This window comes from Nannospalax galili, unplaced genomic scaffold, assembly GCF_000622305.1.
Source record: "Nannospalax galili isolate Female #2095 unplaced genomic scaffold, S.galili_v1.0 scaffold300, whole genome shotgun sequence".
Lineage (NCBI taxonomy): Eukaryota > Metazoa > Chordata > Mammalia > Rodentia > Spalacidae > Nannospalax > Nannospalax galili.
The window spans coordinates 131177-143373 of record NW_008347322.1 but is presented as its reverse complement, the minus strand read 5'-3'; the positions used below and the strand labels follow the sequence as shown (position 1 = coordinate 143373).

The window sequence follows — 12197 nt, the reverse complement described above, 5'->3', positions numbered from 1 at the left end:
CTCCCCCCCCCCCCCCAGGAAAGCTGGGTAGAGCATTCCCACTACCTGATGATCAGACCTCAAGGATGAAGGCTTGGAGTGTCAGGAGCCCAGATAATGGCCCTCAAGTGAGGCGCAGTATGTCCGAGGGAAGCTGCTGAGGCCGGGGAAGGATCACTAATTGAGGAACCCACACCACAGGTTGACAGGAATGAGCCTGCGCATCTGCACAGCACTGCAGTGGGCTCTGCTCTGTCCCATCCATGTCCTGTGGCCCAGATCTTCAGCACCAGCAGGGACGGGGCTCCAAGTTCAGTGGGTCCAGAGAACAGGGAGGGCACAGGGACTTGTGAGGGCTCCTCTCTTGGAACTCCCACATTCAGCCTCCTCCAGAACCAGGTAGCAGCCGGGGGGCGGGGGCGGGGGCGGGGAGAGGCCCTGCCCCACCTCACAGCTCTCCCTCCAGAGTCTCGGCCAGCTTCTCCTCATCCGCCTGCTGCCTCTGCTGCTGGATCCGGGCATAGGAGATGGCATCTCCCCTGGGGAGGGAAGACATGGGTGACCCACAGGCACAGACACCACTCCTGGACTGCAACCAGGTGTGACCTGCAGACGGATCCCACTAGGCCTGTGACTTCCCACAGGGGAGGGATACTGCTTGGCACTGACCGCACTCCAGTGAGTCTGTCACCAGTGTGGGATCTGCAGAAAAGAGTAGCAGCAGGCTGCAGTGCCAGTGCGCACCTTGTGGAAAGAAGCCAGGTGCCCAGAGGGGCCACCCCAGGGGTCCCTGAGAGACAGATGAATCATGGCTGCCAATATGCACAACTAGACCAAGGGTCCTGCTCAGACCTTCCCCATCTGGCACAGGGGAAGTGGGGACAGAAGAGGGGGGCATGAGGACAGGAGGAGAGGCACCACCCTGGGGCTAGGGTTGCAGACGCACTTTTTGCCCAGGGCAGACAGTCCATACAGCACCCCCGTGGCAAAGGCGATGGCGTTGCCCAGCAGTGTGGTCAGGGTCAGGCTCATGACGATGGGGATGACGGCCATCCTAGGAGAGAAACAGAGGTCAAGGGCACACTCCTACCCCATGCCACCACCATGCTGTCTTCAAACACCCCTGAGATCCTGTCTTTCCTCAGGACTGAGTCCAAAGCCACATCAGGTCTGTGTGACAGGATCTGATCCACTAAAAAGGATTAAACAGTAAAAAGCTAGGTCAAAACCCCTACTGTTCATAAAAACCAAGAGGCTGGGTTCAGGGGGTCTGGAATGTAGGAGCCCCGAGACCAAGTCAGTCAGCTTCTCAAGGTTCTCTCAACTGTAAAGTGGAGTCAAACCCGAGATTCTGATGCCAGGGTAAGGGCTGCCGGCCACTGATCCCACACCCACAAACGCTGAATGAGCACTCAGCACAGTAATCCTGGGCCAGCTGTGTCTCAACAAGCAGGCTCCCAAATCAAACCGGTGCAACTCAGGCCCAGCAGGGCAGGGCTGTGGAGGCACAGCAGCAAACACCACCTGGTGGGGGTCCACTCCACCTGAATCCATGCCGTTCATTCTTGATCCTGGCTGGATTTTCCAATATCTTGCAAATCCCGGGTGACTGAGCCAGCCCTCAGTCCATCCACTTCCAAAGAGGAGGCTCCCCACGCTGCAGGATGAAACTCAGAGCAACTGCTTCCCCCCCTAGATCTCCATTCTAGATCTTACTTCAGAGTAGAGAGTAGAGGAGCCTTGACTTAGGGTGCCTAAGGCTTCTTCAGGATGGCACGAAAGTCCCAAGTAGTCAGTGGATGGTGTAATCAGAATTCTGAGTCCCAAGCTTTTCCTGGGCTAGCATATACGGTACAGATCATGAGGGCTCTGGGCACAGTGAAAGTCAACAGCAGAGCTGTTTGGTAGGTGAGACGCAATAACTGTATTTCCAACAGAATACTTTTGACCCACTGTTGTTTTATCAGAATGGGGAACCGTTCTAAGTGGAGGAACCTCCATAATAAAATACCAGTATAAACCACAAGGAAAAAGATCACAGGAAAAGCATTAAAGTGTAGAAAATACAGCAAAGGAGCCAGAGCTCTTTAATATAGAAAACACAGCCTGCAAAGGTACGTGTTAGCTTCTCAAAAGATTGGAAAGTAAACCAGAAATCTGTCAGGACAGTGAAGGAGAGCACAGGAAGACATGTGACCTCCCAGACAAATGGAGATGTCAGTGAGGCACTGGGCACCGGGTAGGGACGGAAAAGGGAGACACCCTGGTGGCCTCTTTGGAAAGCAACAGTCACATACGTTAAGATCTTTTTAATGATCATAACCTTTGGCTTGGAAATTCCACACCTGGAAACAGAGATCACCACAAAGTCTAGGCGGACAGATGTTTGCCATAGCTGGATTGACACCAATTAACAAGTTAAGAGGACAGTGTGTCCCTCTGAACATTCCTGTCATTAAAAGTGATGTCATCAGGACTCTGTGATAAAATGGAAAGTGTTGGTGGCACTGTAGTGGGTGGGGCAGCAGGTAAACACACAGTGGTTACAACCTGAAAGGCGAGCTTCAAGAATGTCTGGCCAGGCATGATGGCACACACGTCTTAATGTCAGCACTCCTGAGGCAGAGGCCAGCCTGGTCTACATAGCAAATTCTGGGTCAGCCAGGGTTATGTAATGAGACCCTATCTCAAAAAAAACAAAACAAAAACAACCCAAACCAGAAATGTCTGGAAGGACACACGCCAAAAGGTTAATAGGCAGTGGGGTTTGGAGAGACAAGTTTCTATCTTATAAATGACTTTTGGTGAATATGTTACCATGAGAATCTTGACAATGCATTTTAAAAACCCAAAGGAAGGCCCAGATGCTGGCACATGCCTTCAGCCCCAGAACTGGAGAGGCAAGTGGATCTCTGGGAGTCAAACCAGCCACACAGTGGGATACAAACAAAAGACAACAAAAATACCCAAAACAGAGGGCTAGAGAGATGGCTCAGTGGCTAAGAGTACTACCTGCTCTTAGAGAGGACCCAGGTTCCGTTCCCAGACCCACATGGCAGCTAACAACCATCTAGAATTCCAGTTCCAGGGGATCTGACACCCTCTTCTGACCTCTACTGGCATTGCACAACATAGATGCACTTACATAGAAACAGGCAGTACGCTCCTACACATAAACTGTACACACACACACACACACACACACACACACAATCCCAACACGACAACAGACGAAAGGCGATGGAGATGGCTCGGTGAAGTGTCTGCCTCACAAGCAGACCTGAGATCAGATTCCCACACTCCCAGGAAACCCAGACATGGCAGCACACATCTATAACCCAGGTGTTGGGGGAGTGGGGTGGTGGAGACAGGAATCCTGGTGCTCAGGGGCCTGTCAGTCTAGTCAAATCAGTGAGCTCCAGGTTCAGTGAGGGACTCTGTCTCAAGAAATAAGTGTAGGGTGATTGAGGAAGGTTCCTGATGTCCACATTTGACTTCCATACGCGTGTGCCTGCATTCACACACACACAAACACACACACACACGATGCCATACTGACACTGATTAGAATTTTGTGATCTTGTGATCCCTTGAGATTTAGACACAGCAGGAAACGGACACTGTGTGTTCTGTCAAACCCACTGGGTCTCCACCATGCCTGGCTCTGACCTGATCTTAATGATAAATATGGCGACAATGATAAATATTGAGGCCCTGCAGGCTCCTGTGCAAAAGCCCCACTCTAGAGGCGTTCCGGAAGTGATGCGGTCTTAGACTGCCTTCAAGTACATGACACTTGTCAGAACCAGAAGACGCCGTATCTAGAGGATGAGAGTGTTCCTGCTCTGTGATCTGCCTTCTGCTCTCGGTCTGGACCTCTAGGTTGGCCACACATCTCTGCAAGGCTGCACAGCAATGTGCCGAGCAGACCCACTACGATCCGCCTGGCAGCTCCCAACTAGCGGAGCAAAGCTCCAGCTGCCTCCCTGCTTCCCCAGTGCAGTACTGCGGCAGGGACTAGAGTGCTCCAAACACCTGTGTGGCCGTGGCTGTTGGCTAAGCTCCCAGATGCAGGTGCTGGGTCCCACTGGTTAGCAGGTGTTGGACAGGCCAGTGGCTGTGTCCAAGGCTATCAAACAGAAACTTCTGCAAAGGGAACGTGTGTATCTGTTCCTGCCCTGCCCATCTCACCAACACTGGCCTTTGGGTCCTATTACCAGCATGGGTTTGGGGAACCATGCCATGGCCCCACCCGGCAGCCCCTCACCCGCAGTAGAAGACAGCCTTCTGCCAGGAGCGCAGCCGGTCCACCCTCTCAGCCACTGTGTTCGCAAACTCCACAAACGTACAGCAGAAGGGGGCCTCGCACAGCAATAGGATGAAGGCATTCGTGCTGCGGGGGCAAAGGCAGACAGCACAGCAGTGGGTGACAGCCTGGGGCTGCAGGAAAGCCACCCCTCCCTCATGCCCCCCGGTAAGCACCCCACTGCTCCAGAGCCACCAGTTTTGCCCCCAGTTTCTACTGAGCAGTCGAGCCCTGCGTCCACAAGTACCCTTGCCCGACTAAGCATCCTGGAGGGAGGAGCCTGTGGTCTGGTCTCTTTATACTTCCAAGCAGTGAAATTCAGTACCAAGACCCTTGTCTTGTGTTGTCCTGAGTCAGCAGCAGAAGGATGTGTGAGGACCGGCCAGGCCACCTGGTCACTGAGGACCAACCAGGGCCTGGCGCCTGGGAGTCAGGCAGACGCAGGGCAGTGGGCAGCCATGCTGAGGAGGAAGGTGCTCAGGAACCTTCAGTCGTGGCCCAGTTAAGCTGGAATAGTTAAGCTGCAGGTGCTGAGGGGCTTTGACCCCATGGGTGGTAATGGTCATGACCAGACACTATGCCTGTGTCCCCCATTGCCCACAGAAAAGTGCCTTCAACAACCCAATCAACAGACACGGGCTCTTGATTGCTGCCCAGTCTCACCCACGCCAGTCCTCCAGACACCAGCTCACTGTTTGGCCAACATTTACGTTGTATAGGACTGTCTTCCAACAGACAGGTGTCATCTTCCCAAGCTTAGTTGCACCCACCTTCCTCTAGGATCATCACAGCAGGACTTGTTGACTGTCACGACCCCACAAGAAGGGAGGGGCTGGGAGAGTCCAGTCATACCTCCCTACCTACCAGTTAGCCCCAGCTACTCAAGGCCTGGTGTAGGAGCTAAGGGGATTTAGGCTGGGGAACCCTAGGAGAGAGAGTTCTCACCATTTTATGCCACTGTGGGAAAGCCGCCATCCATGCTTGGATGGAGACTTTCCAGTGTGGCCTTAGGAGGGCAACACCCACACTCCTTTAAGTAAACCCTCACCCATTTAAGTAAGCCCAATAAACTCACTGGTTCCTCAGACTACAGTTTGGTGAAATCATACCTGGGTTTGACATTGGGTCCGAGGGCGGAGGGCGGACATTACTTACCCCCCCCCGGGGAATTTTAGCTACACCTTACCCAGCCTCAACACCCCCTATCCTTGCTGCTGCCTTGGGCCAGCACAAGCCACACTGCAAGGCCCAAACCATGAGGGCATGAAGTCCAAGGGCAGGACCTCTACCTTGCCCTGGTGAGTCTCTCACAGCCCCATGTGGACACATGCTGGTGCGCAGGGCTCCCCATGTAGCTTGGCCACTCTTGGTGAGAGCTGCACTGTCAGTTCTCTCATACCCCTCTCCTTGGGATCCAGCTGCTCGGCAGAGGTGGCAAGGAGCTCACCTGAGGATGCTGTAGCCACCAGTTCCCTCACATCTGCCTCTCTCAACTCTGGCCCTACTCACCACCTCACAGCTGACTGCTCTCCTCTTTTCTCCTCTGATGCCCCTCTCTGACCTCAGCTACCATCGTGATAGTGGACCTTCCACGTCACGACTCTGGGACTCCAGAGGGACGAGCCCAGCATAGTGGACAAGGAGTCTACTGCATCTGACTGGGCTGTGTGTTCCAGACATAGCCAGGGTCCCTGGCCCTGCATTAGGAAACCTGGACATGGTTGGAGCAGGAAGGGGGATGAGACCAGAGCCAGAAACCCAAGGGCTTCAAACCCCACCAGGACAGGACAGCCAAAGGTACTCACATCATCCATACGCCAGCTGCAATGTTCAGAGGGTGGATGGTGATGCAGTTGAAGAGACCAGAGATGGCGCATGCTTGAAGGCAAACACACAGGCAGGAGTTGGAGGACGTGGCAGAGCTGCAAAAGCCTGCCTGGGCAGACACAAGAACTCCAGAGGATCCCTCCCGACACTCAGTGCTGGGGTTTCTATCAGCAACCCCTCATCATCTGAGACAGCCGAGGGGAAGGCTGGGAGATGCGCTGGTGAGCCCCACTTCCCTCAGCAAGCCTCTGAACCTCAAAGCTGGCCACTTTCACACCTAGGGGACTGTCAAGACATAGCCCCTTTCCACCCTAGGCTCAGATGAGCCAGCTCTTGGTCCCCAGCTGTATCAACATCCATGTCAAGGGGTCAGGCCAGTGTTCTGCCTTCAATGAGAACGTCAGCAAGGCTACCTATCACCATCCACAAGGCAGGCCACAAAAAGTCCTGACTCAGAAAACGAGACAGATTTCATTTTAGTTTTTGTTAGTTGCTTATTTGTGAGGTTTTTGTTATTTTTATTTTATGTGTATGAGTGTATTGCCTGCATGTATGTAAGTGCATCCATGACGTGGAGGTCAGAAGAGGGTGTCAGAATCCCTGGAACAGGAGTTACAGAGTTGTTAGCCGCCATGATGTAGGTGCTGGGAATCAAACCTGGGTCCTCTTAACTGCCAGGCCATGTCTCCAGCCCTGGTTTGTTTCTTTAATGTCTGCTAGGTTGGGGTTCTTTATTGGGTTGGTTTTTTCCTCTGAGACGGTTCTTTGCTCTGTAGCTCAAGCTGACCTCAAACTCACAATCCTGCTTCATCAGACTCCAAGGGCTGGGATTACAGGTGTGTGCCACCATGTGTGGCTGGGGCTTGGATTTGGCTCAGGACAAGGATGCTTCTGACTAAACACAGAACATGATGGGTACCGGGTAGGACCCTAGTGACAGCTCCACCTGTGAACACCAGCTGAGCCCGTCTTCTCTCCTACACACAAGCATACTGTGTCCCAACACTAAAACAGCAAGGCATCATGAGAGAAGTGTGTTCTCTTGTACCCCAGAACATAACTTCACTGGCTTCCCCATGTAGAGACCGACACCCTCCCTTCTGCACCTCAGGGATGGGGTCTGCCACACCCACCCACAGCCTGTAGCTGGCTTCACCAGGAAGTCCCTCATCAGGAACTCTGGGAGCCTCTGAGGACACATTCCTGTGAGCAGCCCAGCGTAGCAGCTCACAAGCCCCGGCTGTCCCCAGGGTGGGGTGGGGTGCTGGCACTCTGAGGCTGCAATTAGCAACCACTCATTAAAACTGCAGCAGCGCCTCTGCACCTGACCCTGCGCTGGGGCTGGAATTCCGCCGCTTTCCACTTTCCCATGTAACACTATGCAGATGGCAGGCGATGTGGGAGAACAACCTCCATGCTCCTGTGCCTCAAGGGCTCCTGTAACAAAGGACTCCAGGCGGCACTCATCCTCAACGTCCTCAGGTGCAAGCAGCTCCAGCAGCAGGGAGGCTGTCTACCTCTTCCCTGTAGCTGGGCCTGGTCTCGCCTGAGGGGCCTGCATTCCTGCCATCAGCATTCCATCTAGACACACATACACACGCACACCATCCTACACAGTCAGCCTTGGGTAGGACCAGGTCACAACCTGCAGTCCTTCCAACAACCAAGGGCTGGAAAATGTCCACTCATTGACACTAATGTTCCTGTCTCCACTTAAGGGGAATGTAACCGTGCAATCTTTGCTTTTTCCTAGCCTCTGGATGCACCTGGGATCCAGAATGAATGCCCCATGTCCTCCCACCCCAAGAGGGGGCAACCCTACACCAAAGTGATTGGCTAACAGTTCTTGTCAGAACCATGGTCATGGGTTTGGTTGTTTTTTTTGTTTTGTTTTGTTTTTGGGGGGTGGGAGGGGAGGGTGGCTTTTTGCTGTGTAGACGAAGCTGGTCTTGAACTCAGAAATCTGCTCACTTCTGCCTCACAGGTGCTGGCATTAAAGGCATGCACCACCAGGCCTGGCTGCTGTCTGAAGTGAATACCTTTTCCTTCCACCCTGCAGTACACCATTTGGTACTCACAATCTGATGCCCCACCCCCAAATCTGCAGAGGCCGGGGATAATTCAAGGTAGTGCTGCAGGTTTCTACTGAGGTTTCACCCATGGGTCAGTGGGGAGCCCTCCGGAAGGGGCACAGACTGGATGGGACTCCAAGGTCAATCTGGAAGTCAGCTGGGTCACTGATGAAGTCACCAACATGGAGAGAGGGCAGCAACTTGTAGGTCATGATCAGGTCTTCACCACTGACCCCTTTGTACGACCTGGAAACAGCTAACTGTACTTGAGAGGACTTGACCTCAACCTCACCAGATTCTGTCCTAAGCTGCTTTACCAGGGCAGCGCCTACCTAATCCCACCCTATCCAACCTCCAGCTGGATCACCTACACTGATGGGGCTCCACTGTGCCCTGGGTACCTTCAGACAGGAGAGCAGGCGGGTCTGCCCAGCCCAGACAGGACTCCTGTCCCTAGAGAGCACTGGGACCCTCAGACCTTCCTTTCCTGAGAACAGCACCCCACTCCCCCGGGGCTCCAGAAATTCACAGTGTAGGGGGCAGACAGGAAGGGAACAAGGAACAATACAACATTCAGTGAACTTGTATGGCATTTGGAAAGCCAGCAACAGATCTGCACTTCTTGGGGGACCTGCCTTCCTGTTCTGTCCCACTGAGGCTTGAGCTAGCAAAGCCTGCTTCCCTGGGAACCTGAGGTTAGGGGGTGAGCCTGGGTGGGTGTCGGGGGTAGGAAGGTCCATGAAGGGTCCATAGGCAGCAAGCCTAATGTAGGCAGCAGAGAGATGGAACCGAGTCGGGCAGGACAATGAGAACCCAGAAGACAGGCTGCCTCCCTGCCCCACTGCCCGGCCACCCTCAGGGGGTCATCTGTCTACCCACTGCCCGGCCACCCGCAGGGGGTCATCTGTCCTCCCACTGCCCGGCCACCCGCAGGGGGTCATCTGTCTACCCACTGTCCGGCCACCCTCAGGGGGTCATCTGTCCTCCCACTGCCCGGCCACCCTCAGGGGGTCATCTGTCCGCCCACTGCCCGGCCACCCTCAGGGGGTCATCTGTCCCCTGGCACCGCCTGACCCTCAGTCAACTTCCCAGCCTGGGCTTCCTGCCACGAGTGTAACCAGACCTGCCCCACTTATGACCAAGCTTGGTCCAAAGGTCGGGGCCTCAGCAGTGCCACCCTCGCGCAGGTGAGCATCACCGGGCCGGCGCGGTCGGGAGCCATGGCACTGCCCGGCCACCCTCAGGGGGTCATCTGTCCCCTGGCACCGCCTGACCCTCAGTCAACTTCCCAGCCTGGGCTTCCTGCCACGAGTGTACCCAGACCTGCCCCACTTATGACCAAGCTTGGTCCAAAGGTCGGGGCCTCAGCAGTGCCACCCTCGCGCAGGTGAGCATCACCGGGCCGGCGCGGTCGGGAGCCATGGCACCCCGAGGCAGCCCCCGCCCCGCCGGTACTCACACACGGCCCCCAGCACGCCCGCCAGGCGGCACAGCCAGCGGTACCACCACGTCATGCCCTCCTCCTGCGCCGCCGGCGCGGACCCCGCGGCCGCCCCCGCCGCGCCCGGACTGCTCATGCCGCTGGGGCGCCGGGCTCCGCGCAGCCCCGGGCGCGCACAAAGGGACGTGTCCGCCCGCGCGCGGCCTTGTGGGAGGCTGTGATTAGCATAGGGGGCGGGCCCGCAGGACGCAGCCCGGGGCTGGAGACGTGTGTTAATTAGCATAGGGGGCGGGGAGGGGGCGGGGCTTCGCGGGGCCCGGCAGGTGCTCTCCCAGGCAGGCTTGCCTTTCCTCCTCGCAGGCAGAGGTGGCCCACCTGGAGGTGGCCAGGAGGTGGCCAGGGCCTTGCCTAGGCCAGGGTAAGCTGAGCACTGTCCAGGGAGTCCGCGCCTGGCCGTAGGATGGGCTTTCCAGCTAGGCTGGGTTGGTATTGGAAGGAAAATACCAGTCCGGTTTCCTGTGTCCTTTATTAAGTAATGGAGGGGCTGGGATTGCTTCTTCACTGTCCCCCAGAGCTCCTGACATGGGAAGAGACCCTAAAATGGGCAGCGTTGGACCCTCTGCGAGTGAAGTCCCTTCCTTTCCTGTCCAGAAAGCTAGGGCAGGACCAGGCCGGCGTCCTCTTCCAGTGTCTTCGGTGGAAGGGTCCAGGACTGGCCCTGTAGGTTCGCCGGTGCCTCCAGGAAGCCGGGACTAAACTCCACCTCAGCCTCGCTGCCATCCGACTCCCAGTAGAGTGCCGCTGCCCTCGAAATGCTGTGGTCCTCAGGCTGTGGATATCCCGGATCTGGGGTAAGGGGGCAAACACAAGAACAGGCCTGAGTGGCAGTTATCTAGAATTCACAGATGCCTGGATGTGCTGGTTAGTTTTTATCAACTTGACACAAAGTAGTCACTTGGGAAGAAGGAGCCTCAACTGGAGAGTTTCTCAGATCAGACTGGCCTATGGCTGTGTCTGTAAGGCATGTTCTTTTCTTTTTTAAAATATTATTTATTATTTTTATTTTATGTGTATGACTATATTGCCTGCACGTATGTAGGTGCATGTCATGAAGTGCCCGAAGAAGTCAGAAGAGGGTCTCCGATTCCCTCTGGAAGTAGAGTTACAGACAGTTGTCAGCCGCCATGTGGGTGCTGGGAATTGAACCCAGGTCCTCTACAAGAGCAACCTCTGCAGGAGCAGACAGTGTTCTTAACCAAGGAGCATCAGCCCTGTAAGGGCATTTTCTTAATTGCTAATTTAAGTGGGAGGGCCCAGCCCATTGCAGGCAGTGCCATCCCTGGGCAGGTAGCTGAGCAAGCCAGGGGAGCAAGCCAGTGAGCAGCACTCCTCCATGGTCTCTGCTTCAGCTCCTGCCCTGACTTCCCTCAATGAACTGTAACGTGGAAGTGTATGCCTGCCCCCACGTTGCTTTTGGTCATAGTGCTTATCACAGCAACCAGAAGCAAACTACAGCACCTGTATATACACCGTGTGTTCATTCAGAATCTCATTTGATCCTCACAGGACCTTCCATGAGGAACACTCTGTTCTAACCAGGAAACTGAAACTCACGGACATTGCACTCCGTCCCCGGACACACTCCGGGTGCCAGAGCTGGGATCCTGCTCAACCTGATTCTGAGGCCAGGCTGCTCTGGCTGAGCTGCTGCTGTGCAGAAAACATGAGCCCTCAACTCCACCTGTGTTCTTCTGCAAAGAACACCAGACTTGTCTGTGACGACTCCACCCTGGGTTAACAGGCAGTCTACCGAGACAAGGTCTTTCTTCTTCCACCTTGCAGGTAGCACAATCAACATCTGCTGGCTATTGAGTGGAGGAAACCCACCTTCCCATTCTTTCAAATGATTCTGAGGGTTTTTAGTCAGAAGGAAACTGATGAGGTCCCCTAAACCCAGCACCCTTTCCTCCTCCTTATAGACATCTGTCCAGAATCATCAAAAAAGTCAACCCACTTCTGTCCCCATGCTGGTGGCCTCACCAAGACATAGCTGGCATTGGTCCCCTCACTTGCAGTGCCCATGTCAGTGACCAGGGCATGGATGGCAATGCGGGCTGTGGGGCCACAATGATGAAGACACAGCAGCTCCCTGCATCCCTCCTGTCTGGGCTTTGTGAGGGACTCATGATTTGACCCCGGGGTCCAAAGACGTGCCTGTCACATGCTGCAGGTGAGAACAACATAGACTGGGTATGGGCCACCCCAGGGACATAGGTGCCTGGGGAGATCGCTGACACCAGGGCAGCTCACAGCGGAGGGGTCAAGATCAGAGGTGGTCAAGATCAGACTCCACCTCTGCCACTGAAACTTCACTTTTATCACATCCTAGTAAAGTGACTTTAGGCAAGATCTGAAAGGGTACCAGCAAGATGGCTCAGCAGGTGAACCTGAACTTGATCCCTGGGAATATGGTAGGAGAGAACCAGGCAAGTTGTCCTCTGACCATGTTTCTCTCTCTCTCTCTCTCTCTCTCTCTCTCTCTCTTTTTTTCTCTCTTTCTCCTTCTCTCCCC

The 12197-nt window shown here is 54.9% G+C and overlaps 3 protein-coding genes and 1 long non-coding RNA gene across 5 annotated transcripts in view; 2 read left to right on the top strand and 2 right to left on the bottom strand.

Annotated features, from left to right (window-relative positions):
- Window positions 1-9394, top strand: part of Slc2a6 (solute carrier family 2 member 6) — an 18386-nt gene extending 8992 nt beyond the window's left edge. The window contains exon 10 of the mRNA XM_008843912.3: window positions 7866-9394. Within this exon, the coding sequence (XP_008842134.1) occupies window positions 7866-7952 (87 nt within the window). The 3' untranslated portion in view covers window positions 7953-9394. The remainder of the gene's footprint in view (window positions 1-7865) is intronic.
- Cacfd1 (calcium channel flower domain containing 1) lies at window positions 280-9826 on the bottom strand. Of its 2 annotated transcripts, XM_008843913.3 has the most exons (5): window positions 9644-9826; window positions 6091-6163; window positions 4247-4372; window positions 926-1033; window positions 280-518 (listed from the first exon to the last, which is right to left on the bottom strand). In XM_008843913.3, the coding sequence occupies exons 1-5, from the start codon at window positions 9759-9761 to the stop codon at window positions 428-430; spliced, it is 516 nt and encodes a 171-aa protein (XP_008842135.1). In that variant the 5' UTR covers window positions 9762-9826; the 3' UTR covers window positions 280-427. The 2 variants fall into 2 exon arrangements, with proteins under 2 accessions (XP_008842135.1, XP_029424596.1); XM_029568736.1 differs by lacking the exon at window positions 4247-4372 and having other exon boundaries at window positions 9644-9824.
- A 251-nt stretch (window positions 9827-10077) lies between these two features.
- Window positions 10078-12197, bottom strand: part of Adamts13 (ADAM metallopeptidase with thrombospondin type 1 motif 13) — a 36135-nt gene continuing 34015 nt past the window's right edge. The window contains exon 27 of the mRNA XM_029568757.1: window positions 10078-10471. Within this exon, the coding sequence (XP_029424617.1) occupies window positions 10281-10471 (191 nt within the window). The 3' untranslated portion in view covers window positions 10078-10280. The remainder of the gene's footprint in view (window positions 10472-12197) is intronic.
- LOC108491366 lies at window positions 10394-11511 on the top strand. Its single transcript, XR_001872704.2, has 2 exons — window positions 10394-10476; window positions 11192-11511. It is a non-coding gene; the product is annotated as an uncharacterized LOC108491366 (long non-coding RNA).

Excerpts from the sequence above, each read along its gene's own strand:
- Cacfd1 (XM_008843913.3), bottom strand. The coding sequence starts at position 9,761 with ATGAGCAGTCCGGGCGCGGCGGGGGCGGCCGCGGGGTCCGCGCCGGCG. Across the intron at positions 1,034-4,246 it reads AAGGCTGTCTTCTACTGCGG|GATGGCCGTCATCCCCATCG; the intron begins GTGAGGGGCTGC and ends TTTCTCTCCTAG. Across the intron at positions 519-925 it reads CTGTCTGCCCTGGGCAAAAA|GGGAGATGCCATCTCCTATG; the intron begins GTGCGTCTGCAA and ends TTCCCTCCCCAG.